Source organism: Embiotoca jacksoni, unplaced genomic scaffold (genome assembly GCF_022577435.1).
Source record: "Embiotoca jacksoni isolate LCO1_2020_lvr unplaced genomic scaffold, fEmbJac1.0.p SCAF_4, whole genome shotgun sequence".
NCBI classification, from domain to species: Eukaryota; Metazoa; Chordata; class Actinopteri; family Embiotocidae; genus Embiotoca; species Embiotoca jacksoni.
Genome location: NW_027185392.1, coordinates 18,855,461 through 18,871,779, shown reverse-complemented (window position 1 = coordinate 18,871,779; position 16,319 = coordinate 18,855,461). Strand labels below are relative to the sequence as shown.

Sequence of the window (16,319 nt, the reverse complement as noted above, 5' to 3'; positions counted from 1 at the left end):
AGAAATGAAGACAGACGAGACAACACAGATTTTTTTTTAACGGTAAGGTTGAGGTGAGAAAACAAAAAAAAAGTCATCAGCTGTCATTTTGTTGATGCCGCAGGGTTTTCTGTGCTTTTTCTCACAACACAACATCTTTGACTCGACTACTTTGGGTGCTCAAAAGCTCTCCGGCAGCCGTGTGTGTGTTTTTGGTCACACACACACATTCCTGCCCTCTATGCTGCAGCACTACACTGCATTATTCTTAACCCTCCCTTCCTTCCTCTTTTGATATACCAACAGAGAACGCCCATGGTGGGTTTCAGAGGCCAAAGCAAAGGAACTGCCTGATCATCAGCTTCAGACACACCAAAGCAGAACAAACACACACAAACACACACACGCCCACACTTCCATATAAACCTGAAGCGCCCTGGGTTTCCTCAGAAGTCCCGGAGCCGTGTCACTGCCAACATCGCACAGCCGTGTCTGACAGAGGCGTCATATCAAAGGCCGTTATTCAGAGTGAGAGATACTGATTGAGGATGAGTGCTCCTGGATGGCCGATTACACTTCTGCTGATTCACCTCTTCGGCTCAGGTGAGTGAAATGACAGCTGGATGAGCGCCAATGAGAAGATTGAATGAGACAAAACCAGGCCTGAAACCGGTCAGAATAGATCGGACCATACCGACTGGAGATCTAAACTCTCTTCAGCTGGTGATGTCACTCAGGGGGAAGAACTTGTAACCTTTTGTGACAGGTTGTTAATGATAATGACATGTTGACATCATAACATTTAGAGTGCAGGAATTTTAAGACTTTTAAACTTTTAAAGGATCTCAGTGCTTCTACCATCACCATCTACCTGTGAATCAGAAAAAGTAGACGTCATTCAATCACATCGGTTTTACTTTATTGACAGTACTTACAGTACTACGGTCTGTGTAGACATGACTGGCAGTTGTCTTTTTCAACCCATTTTGCAGAGTGGCACATGGGACACATAACCATAAATTGTGACAGCCGGCATGCCCACTGTGAGTGAGATCATCTGATAGGCAGGACAACAACCTCAGGATTCGGTGGAACAATGGTCAATTGAAAAGAGGAGCGAGTTCTTCTGACTTGGGCAGGGTGTCCTTCCTTCCTCAGAGGAACACACTGGGTGTATTCAGTGTGCTATGAAACAATGGTACACAATAGATCAGCTGAAAAGAATATTATTTTACGAGACGGCAAAATTCAACTGACCCCTGTCTTTGTTATGTAAAGACAGGAGAGAATGACTTGAGTTTATACAGGTTACAAGCGCCAAGGTAAACATATGAAGAAAGACATCATTTCTTTCATCATTTTATTTCTGTAATTTCATTACAAATAGTTAAACATTTACGAATAAAATATATAAAATGTCTTCTGTTTTTGTTTGTATCTCATACTAAAATGTGTCAAATCTGCAAACAAAATATTACATAAAACAAAAGCAAAATACAGGCTTTAAAGAGAAATTGTATGTATTTAAGCAAAAAAGTTGTCTAATACTAACTGGGCCTTTGGGAAAACTTATTCACACCTTTACTTACTAAATCAAATAAATACTAACTGGGACTGCATTTACAACCGGTTGCAGCTGGATTACACCAAGTGAACTATCGCGTGAACTGCCGTTCTTAAGCCTCAAGTTCGGTATTTCGGCCGTCGCCATCTTGGTATTTTGGAGCAAGAAGTGACCATATTTAGACGAGCTGGGGAGGTAGACCTGACTCTTATCTGATTGGAAACCCAAAGACACAACGCCCACCCACCTTTAGTGAAAACCTGACTGCACCACAGGCATGTCAATCAAACAGACACGCCCCCAAACATACTGCTATTTGGGGCCTAATATCCCATTAATGATGGGATTGTTTTCAGATGGACCTCCAGAAAACGTCTTAGAAGAAGTGATTTTAGCGAATGAGGACTTAATGTCTTTTGGAAAAAATGATTGTATTTCATGAGAGAAGCTGAATGTGAGTCCAGAGCCTTTTTGGAACCAACCCCTGGCGGCCCTCGGTGGTATAGCAGTTAAAGAAAGCCCCACACTGACCTCACTTTACTTTTATATACTGTGTATGGACTAGACACAGCCAGGCCTGATTCATATCAGTCTTGTTCATTAAAATCATCACTCAAATTAACAACTTCTAGAAGCATGAAGTAGTCTAAAAGGTCTCACCAGGAGCACATTGTGCCAAAATCAAAACAAATCCCAGAAGAGATGAGGAAGAAGGTAGTCAAAATATATCAGTCTAGGAAGGGTTACAAAGATTTTTATAAGGCTCCTGGACTTGACAGATCCTCAGTGACAGACATTGGAGAAGACTTGGAACAATAGTGAATCTTCCCAGAAGTGTTTAAGCAGCCAAAATTTCTCCAAGAGCACAGGGATGACTCATCCAGAGAGTTGCAAGAGATCCAAGAAAGACATCCAAGAAACTGCAGGCTTCTCTTATCTCAATTACTGTACAGGTCAGTGGTCTTGACCCCAATATCTGAAAGACACTGGAGAAATGACGCCCATGGCAGAGTGGCGTGGCGATAACAACTGCAAACCCAAAAGGACATAAAGGCTTGGGTGAAATCTGCCACAACACACTTTAAGGAACTTTAAACCTTTTGGGAGAATATTCTATGAACTGATGAGTCGTATGTTGAACTGTTTGTCAGACAAAGGTCCCGTTACACATTGCGTAAAACAAACCTGCACAAAAAGGACACGCTACTTACGGTTAAGCATGGAGGAGGTGGTGTAACGTTGTGGCAATGCTTTGCTGCTTCAGCATGAAAACATGAATTATTTTCTCTACCAGACAATTTTGAAGGAGGAAGTCGGGTCATCAGACTGAGAGTCAAAGCACAACTGGGTTATGCAGCAATACAATGCTCCCAAGCAAAAGAGTCCACCTCTGAATTCCTTAAAAGGAATTGAATTCAAGTTTCAGACCGGCCAAGTCAAAGTCCAGACGTGAACCCCAATGAGATGCTGTGGTGGGATCAGAAAACAGCAGTTGATGTTCTCAAACCTGCAATAATGTGGCTGCATTAAAGGGTTTCTGCAAAAAATAGATTCAGCAAATCTCTTTCACAGAGATGTCAGCGCTTCATCTTTCGTCATCAGAGGTTGTTGCAGCTCAAGATTGCATAACTCGCTACTAAGTTCAGGCTGGTGATTACTTTTTCACCTCAGTGATTTAGGTATTGGATATCCTTTTTGCTTCAGTGAATGCATTTATCATTTAAAACTTGTAATTCAGCTTGCCTTTTTTATGTTAAATATTGTTGAAAAATTTTACTCAGTTTAGTTTGAGACGAACACAAAAATAGAAGAAAAACTAGTATGAATACTTTTTCATGACACAGTACCTTCAGGGACTTGGAAGAGCTCCATTGATTCCCAACAGCGTGGTCCATTTGTAGTCCTCTGGTAGCTTTTAGTCTGGTTTTCGTTCTGAACATATTTTGAAAAATATAAAAACTGATGTTTCCAACTGAAAACCTCCATCTGTCAAAGTTCATACAAACAACCAACCAACCAACCAATATAAATCCTTCCAACACCTCTCAATATGCATACAAATAAAAGTCAAAGATGTCCAACAATGTCTAAAAATTGACTAAATGATCACAATATTTCATTGTTGTACAAGAAAACAAAACAAGTAAATTATGAGAAACAAACTATTAGAAAAAATGTAAAGAAAGATGTGGAATGACAGAAGACTGATGACAAAGTAATGAGAGAATAACTTATATTTAGTGTCTGTGCTAATCATTACTGTAGTGAAAGCCTTAATGATATATTCATGGTATGTTTACATATCTAAGTGACTTATTGTGTCTCACTTCCTCTCCCACTCCCTGCCTTTGTGACCTCAGCTACCTCATCCCCTGTTTCCATCTACACACCTTCTCCGCCTCTTGCATCGCAAATTTCCCCTCCCTCTTCCCTCCCAGCGAACCTCCCGGCTCCACTTTCCCCCTCTCCCAGTATCCTGTCCCCCATCCCTCCCCTCATCAGCAACTCCGGAGAGTCAGCAGAAAGAATCCGCTGCCCTATGATGATGTCACCGTCCTCTCTGGTGGTCAGGTATGGCAGAAACAATTGAGGATTATTTCAGGGTGATGTGGTGCCTCAGTGATTACATGGTCTGTTCAAACGAAATATTCTTATGAGTGTAGATTAGGATTTAGGTTTTTCTTCGCCTTGGCATGAAGAGTACACGCACGTAGAGTCTAAAAGGAGATCATGTGAAGGAGTCAATGTAAGGAAGTAAGAAGGTGATAAAGTGCAAGTAGGGTGGTAGGGCAGGAATGGATGGATCAAACCCAGGACTGTCACCAGAGAGACCATGACAGACCGTGTCTGCAAGAAAGGGACGTGGATTTTTTTGAAAGAAAATCTCCTAACCTGAATTAAATAGTTATTTCCTCAACATGACCACAAGCTTTTGTTGGCTAAATCAAAGCCACCTTCGTTTTCACACCTAAGCAAACTGTGACACTGACACGGTATCCTGTAGTGGACTGACAGGTGTGTTATACACTCTGGCATGACACCACATGGACATTTGGCATCTGACACACAAGACAAGAAGTAACATATGATGTATTAGCTGGGTACGTTCTCATTGAACAGCCTGGTTATCTCGTCTTTGGCGAAAAGCGAGATCAGCCCTCGGATCTCTGTGTTCAACCAACTTCCAGAACATTTTCTTTTTTTTCTTTGCAGTCTGCTTCAGTTGTAGATCGGTTGCCACACTATACATAAAATGGTCTTACATATGTGTGTGTCTATTTGTCAGTGTGACTGCACTCATTCAGACTTGTTCCCTGTTAAAAGTGATGCAGGAATGTTAATAGATTGCCCTTATGACTTCTACAAAAAAAAAAAAAACTAATAGTGAGCATCTTCTGATATGGGTGTTATATTGCCATCAGATTCACAGAGAGGACTGCATGTCTTAAAGATGATTTAGTAACAACTAATTATGTTTAACTCTCCTTTCATAGGTTTGGAGATCCAGTCCAAGCCAACTGCTCTATAGCAAAGACGGGGTTTTCTCTTCTGGGTTGGGAAGTCCCATTGGTAGGGAAATTAGCATATTGACATAATGCTTGTTGTTCATGAGGTAGAGTGTGTTGTATTCAAATGTCTTGTCCTCAGTCTGGGTGTCCAGAGAGACTTTCATTTCCAAGCCAACTAACTTTATAACTCAACAAAACAAAATTGATTGCTGGTTTGATCAAAGACCAGGAATCGTTCTAATCTGTCAGGCTGGATAGGATGTAAAGCCTCTCCAGTGTGTTTTGGATCGGCCCTGAGGTCTCCTCCCTGTTAGATGTGCCTAAAATACACATGGAGGGAGTCCTGGGGAAAACCCAGCCTTCCCTTCCTTCATTGTTTTATTGTTTGCCAGAACTTTCTTCAGACCAACTAAACTACTTCTCCATTGCTCCCTGAACTCCTCCCATGGCCGGATTTCACAACCACAGAATATGCTGTCCCTCTTGCCTCGGATTCAGGAATCCTGTGTGTTGCAAACGTACAAATGATCCCTTCTTCAGCAAGAAGGCTTCCTTCACCGTCAGCCTGCCGGTTCTCGTAACCTCAGATTGATCTGTGATCTCAGGGGCACTCGTTGATGCAGCCACCTCCAAAATGGACGCTTTTAACTATTTGGATTCCATTTTCCCTCCACGCTCCTCTATAGGCCTCAATCCCGGTTTAGTCATTGCGTGTTTGGGTTTATTCTGTCTTTGCTTTGACATCCTGAACCACTTGATCTGTCCCATCATGGCATGGTGATCAGTTGACAGCTTTTGTCCTCTTTTTACCAAAGTGCCCAATACATATTTCTGCAGCTCTTATTATACAGAGACCTTATTTGTTAAAGAACGACCGGTACAGATATCCAATCTCAAAGTCAGACCCGTGTTACTGAAGCCAACCCAAAAACACAAGGTTGTTCACTCTGAACACTGAAGTTCTGCAAAGATAGGACTAAATGCAAGGCTGCAGTGTTGACATATTGCACAGGTGTACCTAATAGTTCCACATAGTTAGTAACAATCGGTTATATTTATTGTTTATTGTATTGATTTAAACAGAATCCCAATTGTATTGTGTTTTTTTTTTTTATCTCTTGTGACTCCAGACTGAACCTAAACCCACTGTGGATAGTTTTCTGGTCTGGAGTGTGGACAGGATGACTGAGTGGAGCATAAGGCCTGTATGCTATGCGCTATCTGATCAGGAAGGGGGGTGTCAAATTAATCTCCCTCTGATCGTATACCGTGAGTTAACAATTCTGTCTCTACAACATGTTCAAATATGCATCAAGCCTTTCTGCGTGGTTGAGCCGTCAATCTGTCTCCACAGAGCCTCCCAGCAGTGTGTCCATCAGATTTGTAAACAACACGGGGCCGATATTGGAGGGTCATGAGTATACTCTGGAGTGTACGGTTCAGGATGTTGCACCTGTTGAAAACCTCGTTGTGACCTTCTACCGAGAACAGACGGCACTGGGCCAACTCAGGTCCAACAACACCACCGAGAAGACACCTGTGACTGAGATCTTCACTCTGGACATCATCCATGATAAAGAAGACGATGGAGCTCAGTACTGGTGTGAAGCTAAACTAGAACTGGGATCTGAAGGACCACAGCATCCTCCGGTGGTGACATCACAAAAACTTAGCACTACGGTTGTCTGTAAGTGAATTTATTGACATGTATTATTACATATTTTAAGTGTAAGAATTTTTATTTTCACCTTTGTCTTTTTTCCTCTTTTGGCTTCCCCTGCGTCTTTTAAGATCCCTTTTTTTCCTCCTTAATAAGCCACTTCCTGTCACCCATCTACTATAATACATATTAACTGTCTGTTCCTCCACGCCCACTTGTGACATATTTTCTCTCTCAGTTGGTCTGCAGGTCGTTTGTCCCACAAAACTCCAGGTGAGAGAGGGGGAAAGTGTTGAATGTGAGGTAACGGGAAACCCTCAACCATTGGTCACGTGGTTCCGAGATGGGCAGATGGTTGCCCTGCCCTCTCACTCAAGGAGACAACACACGGGAAAATACATAATCTGTGCCAGAGGATTTCTTGGACAAAAACACTTTACAGTGGAGGTGGAAGTGCTTCCTGCCAGAGGTATGTTATCTGTTTACAATGGAATGATTGTTGTTGCATTACATAAAAAGAAATCTGTACAAGATTGAGACCTTCAACTTAGATTTTAAATGCCCATTTTTGTTTATATTGAGAAGCTTTAATGATACATCTAACATATAATTGTTCTGACTTTCCTTCCTCAGTTTGATAGATGTAGATGTAGATGATCAAAATGGAAAAAAAGAAACCAAAAGTTGAAGGCCATCCTGTAGTCCTTAAATTGTTTTGTCTTCCTCTTTCTAGGAACTGCAAGCAGCTGTAATGGTCATTTCCTGCTGGCTGCCCTGCTTACTCAGATGATCAACTGGCTTTAAAACCTAAAAGAAACCTTCCTGATCTGTGATTGCGCTTTCTATGCTGTTTGGATAAACTGCTCCTGCTGCGAGAAATGATTGTCAGGGAAGACTTGTTGGTTTGTGTCCATCTTCATTTTAAACTCTTTGAAAGTAGTAGAGTCTCACTAAAAGCAGAGAGCTTCTGCCCAGGTACATGTTCGCATACTGCAGTCTCTATGTAACCTGACCAAAATGTCACATTCACATCTTTCATACAAAGCTGCTCTATAAAAAGAAAAAAAATAATAATCACATTTTAATCTTGTACAACTTCCTTATCTTTCATTTAGTCATAAGTCTTTGACAGTAGTGTGCTTTTGTACAGAATTTATTTTCCTAAACAGCATTTCTATGAACAGTCTGAACTTTAGTTCAATGTGTTTCTGCTCTGTACATATGTCCAGTTTTCTGTCAACATTTTAGAGCTTCTTCTTCAGATGTTAAAGCCCTGAATCATCACGTCCAGCATGTTGCTTTAGATTTGAACACCTTCAAAAAGTGTGTGCCGTCACAAAATATGGTCAATAAGGAACAAACTGTACAAAGAAAAAAAAGAAAAAACTCAACATAAACAAATAGCAAACAAAATCACAGGTCAACCATCATAATGTCCAACATGAAAAGACAGGTAGACAATTGAACTATTAAGCGTTGGAATTGTTTTTTCCACATTTAAAAAAAGGTATGCAACTGGGACTTCTAGTCTGATGGCTGGAACTCACACAGAAACAAAACCACATCTTTGAATAAGCAGGTAGCACTTCAGAACTAGTGGACCGCGTTCAAATAAGTTTTAAGCCCCTTTGAAAATGCATCTCTTTAAATAATTTTGAAAGAAGTAATGCTTTAGGTGCATCAATACTGAAACTTAATCAGTTATTGGAGCAGTTACGACAAAGCACAACAGAAAAGGTTACACTGCATATGATCTCTATTATTTATTATTTAGAAGTAAATCACTTCCATTTATAGCAAAGCCTTTCAAATACAAGTTGGATTTGGAAGGTTACTTTCTCGAGTGTTTCAGTGGGTTGGTGTCACAGTGTCAATCAGAAAGCAGGGTGGGAGGTTACTTCACTTGTCTGCTCTTTGGTAAAAGTGCCATTATTATTATTATTATTTTCTAATTAAATGGTGCAAAACATAAATGTTAGCCCCTTTACTTTCATCCCATCACAGATATTTTCATTCAAACACAAGTGAAGATGGCAGGAAGCACACGACAGCACATCCTCAGCTGAGAGCCACAGTTTGTGGCTGTAGACAAAAGGTTAGGAGCTCATTGACTTTTGCCGAGCAGACTTTTAACTCAGCAGATTTTAGCATCATTAAATACTCCGTTACAATCCTGTCATGTTCTCAGTCCACATCCGAGGACTCTGCTCCCATCTAGAAAGAAGATGGATATCAGTATGTCAGACAAAACATCTGGGTTGTGTCACTGAACATCACACTGTTACAATAGCATTAAAGCAAATCATTAGAATCTACAAAGCATCTTCCACCATTTGATATGTTCAGAAATTCAGAAGATATGACGTCAAACATTTTGACTGCTAAAATAAAACCATGTGTGATTCAAAGTCCAAGTCTATCAATTGAATAACAGTAATGTGTATATGTAACTGTCGCATTGTCATCTTAAGTATTTTTGGTCATTTAGCTCAGATATACATGATATAAATATGTTGCATAATAACAATATTTCTTTAAAGGGGCACTCCACTGATTTCACACCAAGTTCACTCATCCTGTGTAGTACTGCTCAGTCTGTCACTGATGATTTAGCTTCTCTTTTAAGTACTCTGCCAAACTCAGTAAATAAATATAAAGTTGGAAACAAAATTAGAAATGAAACTTACTGTGTGTGTCTGTGTAGGGCGTTGTCACTGTATTATGATGTCGTCATCATCGTCATCATCATCATCATCAGAGATAACAAGCACTTTGTCAGTGTCATCCACACGTCTGTTGTCTGGAGCCTGCAGCAGCTGAGCCACAGCGCCCTGAAACACTCTGCTCTCTGGGAAATCGACGGGGCTGGACTGAGGAGGTGGAGGAGGACTTTTGATGCCCACGCCGAAGCTCGAGCGCTGAACTGAAGGCTTGTATTTCGCTACAGCTGCTGCTATGAGCTCCTGGGAAACTGTGAGCGTTTGCTCCCGAGGCAGTGCTTCATCGGCAAGGAGAGCCAGAAGAGAAGGAGTGCAAGCAGATGTGGCGTTTACCAGCGCTTCGTCTGACTCTGTAGGTGTCGCATAACCAGCATCCAGCTCCACCACGTTCTTAGCGTCGCCCTTTTTCAAAGCCGCGCCCTGAATAACACCACACGACACAGAATTAGAGAAATCCGAGCCGTCGATAAAGACATCGTCCGTTCCTCGGGGGAGATCCTGTCGCAGAGGTTGAGCTACCTGAAGACTGTCGCAGCCGCCTGACAAAATGGAAGCACCAGTGATGGAGGACTGCTTCCTCTCTGACTTGGCCCTCTTTACTCTGAACACACACGAGACAAAGTTGGTGAACTGACTTCAAAACATCTTAACTGCATGTAGAAATTCATGCTAGTAACAAAACTAGAGTAGATGGAGCTCCACTCATAAATGCACTTACGGTAATGAATTGAAGAGGCCTAAGAGTTTCCGGCTCTCGCTTATCAGCACCCTGAAACAAAGTTAACAAAAAGGAGTGTCTACATGTACAGGTTTGTAAAAAAAGAAAAAAAAAGAAGCTTTTCTTGATTGAAGATATAAATCTGCAGCATTCTTGCATACCTAGATTGCATCCATCCTTTTGGCCAAAGTGCTTTGATCTCATTGTCGAGCACCGTCTTGAGGTACTCCTCCATCTCCTGGCCCCCCTTTCTTTCCTTTACATATTTGTCCAGTTTTTCTCTCAACATTTGACCCAAAAAATTCCTGCAGGAAAGAAAATATCAAGTTTGCACACAGAATAAATATTACAATCCCTGTTTTCATACAGCACCAAAGCTCGATTATTTCAAAGGTGAAATATAAGACGGCAGCGCACTGATCTTTAAAACGTCTGACCTGATCTCCTCATTCCACTTAAACAACCTCTTAGGACTTTTTCTTTTCCCGCCTTTCTCCTCCACACAGTCTTCCTCTGTTGCCCTGACATGATATAAGCAAAGTTTGAGGCAAAACAAATATATTTCCAGTGAGCCAAAATCCAATTACAAGCAACATTTATGTATTGCATCTAATTATATACACATATCCAGCCTTTGTCACAGAAGGGCTGATTCATAAAATGTTCCCTGTCTGTGACATAATAACACTTCTGATTGTATCGCTGATACTTTTTGAATAAGAAATTAAATATCAGAAAAATGTCAGGAATGGGACCTGAAGGTGTGCCATCAGTATCGTTTTAAATTATGATCAATGGGCAGATTTTATATTCAAGGATGAATTTCAATACGCTTCTAGCCAAATGGCACTTTTTGCTGATCCTCTGCTGGTATGCTCCATGTTCCTGCTATAGGTAGTTTTTAAATACAGTATAATGTTTCCATCACTTATGTCTCATATAAAGTTGGTTTTCCATATCTTCAATATTATATTTTCTCAGATTCGATACGACTTCTGACATTTTAAATCATTTTATTTTTGGAAAGCAATTCACAACATTATTCTTTTTTTTTGTGTGTGTGGAATAATTGATAAAGAAACCACAGCTGTGCAAATTTTAAAAGTAAAATAAAGAGATTATGATCTTTTTGGAAACATGTTACTCAGGATAAATGCTGATGAACTTACTTTGAAGTCTTGACTTGTTCGTATGCTTGACAGGTTTCATTGAAACATGTAATCTGCTCAGGCATAGATCTCCCAATGGCCTCCTTCAGTTTCTGCAGGGGATCTTCCACCTCAGGGGTTTCCTCCTCCTCCTCCTCCTCCTCACAGGCACGTTTAAGAAGGGAGTCAGAAGTGAAACTTGAACGACCTACGCTACCCGTTAAAAGAAATACACCGGAAACACAGAAAGCACTCACCATACGTGTGGTTAACAGTTTCCTTACGCGTTTGAGGAGCGTGTCTTTGCTGCAGGGCAGGAAAGGCGACAGGTGTGTGTACACTCTGGAGCGCAGCTGGCTTCCCTGCTCCCGACACTGCAACTCAATGCTGGATCGAGACATAGAGAGATGAACAACATACTTTGAATTTCATAGATGGTTGAACAGGTAATCAAAAAAATCAGAGGGTTCGTGATTTAATCCACTTCTCTGACTTGCTAAAGAGTGCATGAGCAAGACAGTGCTCCTAATGAACAGGTCAGCATCAGTGGAGGATAAAAAAAAAATAAAAAAAAAACCCCTTTGTGTTCAGATCATTGTATTACGTTTTAGTCCCAATATAAATCCAATCAAAGGACAGATGATTTTCAGGATTGTGAAGTCTATACTGATCTGCAGGCTAATGTCAGCATGTCAACATGTAATGATACTGTAAATTTCTGCTGGCTAACCAAACCTACCATGACGTCACCCATTGTCTCGATTTTTTTTGTTTTGGCCATCTTGGTTTTTGGAAGCCAGAAGTGACCATATTTGGACAAGCTGGGCTAAATATGCAATTATTTATGGGACTATTTTCCAAAGGAGCGGCAGAACGCTGATCAGAAGGAGTGAATTTAGTTCATGACCTCATTATGACTTCACTTTGTATTTTATGAGAGAAGTAGACTCTTTGAATGGGAGGATTTTTGAAGCCAGCCCCTCATGGCCCCCGGTGGTATTGCACTTTAAGGCACTTTCACATTCAAAGTCAAAGCCCATTTTTATATCCAGTCAGTGTGGTTAACAGATAATATTTGGCCTCACTGTCTTAGTTTAGGGTGTAAACATGCTAAAATTTGCTGAGTAGCACTGGGCTGATGGAAAGGTCACATTAGCTGGTATTTAGTTATAAACAACAGTATTGGACAGTCAGAAGTGAAGAAGCTGGTGAGGAACCAGTTGCCTTCAGATAAAAGTTAGAAATATTTTGATCTGGATGACTGAAAATCTTCACAGGCACTTGAATCTTGGTATCAAACTTCATCTAACCAACAGATGGACATCGCCATTGCGCCAGCCAACATAACTAGTATTGCTAAAAATACAAAGCAGGCTATAAAAACAATTAGCAGGAACCAACATGTGTCCAAGAACCCAGCATTCAAACAGATTGCTGACTGAATCTTATGGAACCTAAACTAGTTTGTACAAATTAAATCTGATCCAAGTTGAACTGGTTCATTACAAAAATGTTAACGCCATGTGCGCGATCTCTGGTGTTTGGCAGGTGATCAGGGTTTTCTAAAGGTTCTTAGTGCAATCCTGTAGTGTTTTCTAAGAGGCGTGGGATAACTCACTCGATCAGGATTGAGTTGATAACTGGATTGAAGAACTTGAGTTTTGACTCCCCTTCTGACGTCTTGGCGGCCTGAAAAATTTGTGAACATCATCTGTTCATCAGTCCTGCATTCATCTCGTGTACACAGACATTCACGTCAGCATATTAAAACCTTACCACCAGCAGTTTCCCAATGCTCGCTTCCAGTCCTGGCGGAAGTCCCTCTGGCAGCGGGGCACACTGGTGTGTTGATGGAGAACTGGCCTCTGACTGGAGCTGCATGTGCTCCGGGTGAGGCTTCAGCTGTGGGCTAGTCTTTATATTTGGAGTTTGAGCTTTGCCGTCAGCACAAACGCTCAACTTGGTCTGATTATCCGTTTTGGTTTGGATTGGCTGCGTCTCTGCGGCAGGTTGGGGAAGTGATTTTGGCAGCAAAGTCTCCTCAGTGACATCTAATAAAGAGTCCAAATCAATATCAAAATCCACTGTGCTGGCTGCTTGGATAAGAGCGTGATCATTGGTTGAGCCAATTAAACTGAGGAGGGGGTCGGTCAGCCCCGAGCCTCCACCCCGCCCTGCATCGGCTGGGAATATAGGGATTGTATTGGCATTCATAATCACAGCTGCCTTCCGCTTTACTTTCTCCATCTTCTGTCGTTCCATTTCCTTTTCTCTTTGAAACTTCTTCAGCATGCTGGTGACACTCAACGTCCTCAGAGCCTTTTTCTTCTTTTTGATCTTCATCTCTTTATCCGGCCCAGTTTCAGAGAGCGAGCTCCAAGACAAACACATGGGAGAATTATTTAAGTGAAATGTTCTAGCATCGGTGTCAAACTCTAAACATTAAGGCAGAATGACTTTGGTAAGCCTCACCTTAGCTTTGGATTTCCATCTGCTCTGCGCCGCTTCCTTGGTTTATCCTGTGCACTACTGAGCTTACGTTTCTATCAATTTGCAAGAAGGTTTTTTTGTGTTAGAATTCAGAAGACTTTTCAAAAGAAATAAAACCTTGGTTTAACAGTTTCGATCACGTTTCATGGATCTGAGATGTACAACTTACTTTTGTCGCCGCCAGTGTTTTCTCTTCTGTTGTGAAGATGTCGGTCTCGGCGTCGGAGGTCTGGCGGAACTGCAGCACGCCCGCGTTCACATAGAATCCACCGAATTTGGTCGTGATGGAGGCCGGCACAAACTCATCATACTACAGACCGATCAGAAGTAATAATATAATTTGAGTTGGACAGATTATCAATTAGAAACATATTTAAAAAAAAATTGATGGACCTCTAAATGTCAAAACTGGGAACAAATTTGATGGAAAAGCAAACCGTGTGACTACATTTCTAAGCATACGTTGTTTCTCAAGGATGAGTTTTGGTTTTGAGTCCACGTGAACAGCCCCAACAATTAGTACCTGCCTAAGCAGAGCGGGTATCTATCCTGTGGTGACGGAAGTAAAGTCCTAAAAAGTCAGAACTTCCTATAGTTACTCATAAAACCAAAGCCAAAACACAATAGAGCCAAACTGTGTCTTTGTGCAAGACAACAGGTCCTTACAGATGCTGATAAGACATATGAATGAATGTGACTGACTCACAGCCTCAGAGTTGTCAATGAAAGAATCCTCTTCATCATAACCGTATCCAATATCAATCAAGTCCTGAATGCGGTCCTTTTTTTCCTTTGGTTTGTCACCCTGCAATGAGAGGATAAAAAAAAATACTGTTGTACCATTTCCAAATGACATCATATTGATCAATACTTTTTGTCCAAAGACATTTCTTACAATTTAAACTAATCTTAGAAGATAATAAGCATCACAGAAATGAAAACACTAAATAAAACAAAACAAAACAAAAATCTGTTTGTAAAAAAAGATACTCACATATTTTTCATCCAACTTTCTTGCGATGGCAGCGACTTCATCAGTCTCTCCTTTTCCTTCCTCTTCCTGTCTGCTCAACGACACTTGATCTTTCATTTGATTGATCTGAACAATGTAAAGTCTCATATCAACCATCGAGTTTACACGCGTATAAAAACATCTCGGCTGTATTGGACACATTAAGATAGCACTCTTCATAACCCTGGCCCACTGGAGTCCAACCCAGCTTGTACACAGTTTTTTTTCTCAATGATAACCAGCACGTCCTGAGGAGCGTCAAGTTTCCCGCCATCCTGGTTTGCACGTTTTCTGCAGGAACCTCACAAACTTGTCGAGGTCTTCTGAGAGGACACGGAGTTTACTTTTTAATTATCTTATAATTAGAACAAAATTATTAAGTGCAGAAAAATGCCCCCATGCTTAACGTACGTTAACTCAAGTCATATCCCGTTTTGTTTTTCCGCAACGTTTCCTGCATCACGCTCCTCATCGCTCACGAAGGCGTCAGCCTCCGTCCGTGTTACCGTTGCCTAGCAACCTGTAGCCTACTAATTAAACCTCTTGAACACGGACGTCCCATCCCGGTCCCACAGATCACCAGGTCCATTGAGAGCAGTAAAAATAAAATAATTAAAAAATAAATAAATAAATCCTACCTGGTTGTCAATGAGCTGACTGTAGCTGAACTCCGGAAAGCTCCCCTCGTCGGCCTCAAATAATGAGAGGACGAGCCGGACCGTGTCGGAGACCGCGGGACGGTCCGGGATGGTTTCTTCCCCCTGCTGAACACCCGGCGGAGAGTTGTGGGCCAGAGCCCAGCTGTTCGAGGACGGAGGTACGTCACAGCTCAAAGTGGTCAGCTGCACTCTCCGGGATTCAGCCATCACAGCTGATATAACACAGGCGGACTCCGGGGTTTGGTTTGGCCGGGCTGGAGGGCCTTAATCCGGCAGAAGAGGATTCAGGTGTGCGCGACTCACCTGCTCACGTGCAGCCAATCCCGTGCATTTACACCGCTGGATATTTATTTTTTTTGAACGATCTAGCTTTTAAAATGCAAGTTTTGTTTATAGTAGGCTAGATGTTTTATTTTTTATTTTGGCTACGTTGAAAAACTACAGTTAAGTGACCTCACTAAAAGAGTCACTGAAAGTTTACATCACGGCCCGTGCACAACGGGAGGCCAACTTCCTGTTTGTATCCTGCAGCCTTTTATTGGACAGCGTTTCACTGTAACACAATTTGTTGTTAGCTATTTATATTACGAAATTATGTCGATGTTTTTGGATGCATTTACAGGTTATATGACGAGATATGTCACCTTTAAATGGTCACTTTTAAGAGAACTGCTTGGCCACGACTGTCCATCAGAGGGGATGAGAGGATGAAGAGTTTATTGGCACTCAGACGATCAGAAAACCACAGGAAGACGGTTGTAGTGGACAGTGAGAAAGCAAAACCCACGGATGACTTATTTTAAATGGAGTTCAGAGCTTTGACTGTATACAACAAATTTCACACAAATCATGCGAGTGGT

General features: G+C 41.5%; 2 protein-coding genes across 2 annotated transcripts; one reads left to right on the top strand and one right to left on the bottom strand.

The window, feature by feature from the left end:
- Window positions 1–448: 448 nt before the first annotated feature.
- On the top strand, window positions 449–7,885 carry LOC138209486 (hemicentin-1-like). The gene is made up of 7 exons (XM_069168100.1): window positions 449–582; window positions 3,904–4,114; window positions 5,038–5,113; window positions 6,183–6,321; window positions 6,407–6,739; window positions 6,951–7,181; window positions 7,446–7,885. The coding sequence occupies exons 1-7, from the start codon at window positions 528–530 to the stop codon at window positions 7,514–7,516; spliced, it is 1,116 nt and encodes a 371-aa protein (XP_069024201.1). The 5' UTR covers window positions 449–527; the 3' UTR covers window positions 7,517–7,885.
- ubn1 (ubinuclein 1) lies at window positions 7,848–14,923 on the bottom strand. Its single transcript, XM_069168098.1, has 14 exons — window positions 14,783–14,923; window positions 14,495–14,593; window positions 13,958–14,098; window positions 13,771–13,841; window positions 13,075–13,672; window positions 12,917–12,987; window positions 11,556–11,685; window positions 11,320–11,459; window positions 10,588–10,671; window positions 10,312–10,455; window positions 10,151–10,201; window positions 9,952–10,033; window positions 9,400–9,852; window positions 7,848–8,926 (listed from the first exon to the last, which is right to left on the bottom strand). Exons 1-13 carry the CDS (start codon window positions 14,915–14,917, stop codon window positions 9,424–9,426), a joined length of 2,175 nt encoding a protein of 724 aa, XP_069024199.1. The 5' UTR covers window positions 14,918–14,923; the 3' UTR covers window positions 7,848–8,926; window positions 9,400–9,423.
- Window positions 14,924–16,319: the final 1,396 nt, after the last annotated feature.

Bases quoted from the DNA above. Each gene is read 5' to 3' on its own strand.
- LOC138209486 (XM_069168100.1), top strand. From the start codon at position 528: ATGAGTGCTCCTGGATGGCCGATTACACTTCTGCTGATTCACCTCTTC. The intron at 6,322-6,406 runs GTGAGTTAACAA...CTGTCTCCACAG, and splicing joins TCTCCCTCTGATCGTATACC to AGCCTCCCAGCAGTGTGTCC. The intron at 7,182-7,445 runs GTATGTTATCTG...TCCTCTTTCTAG, and splicing joins GGAAGTGCTTCCTGCCAGAG to GAACTGCAAGCAGCTGTAAT.
- ubn1 (XM_069168098.1), bottom strand. From the start codon at position 14,917: ATGGTTGATATGAGACTTTACATTGTTCAGATCAATCAAATGAAAGAT. The intron at 14,594-14,782 runs GTGAGTATCTTT...CTCTCATTGCAG, and splicing joins GAAAGTTGGATGAAAAATAT to GGTGACAAACCAAAGGAAAA. The intron at 10,034-10,150 runs GTAAGTGCATTT...GTGTGTGTTCAG, and splicing joins GGCCTCTTCAATTCATTACC to AGTAAAGAGGGCCAAGTCAG.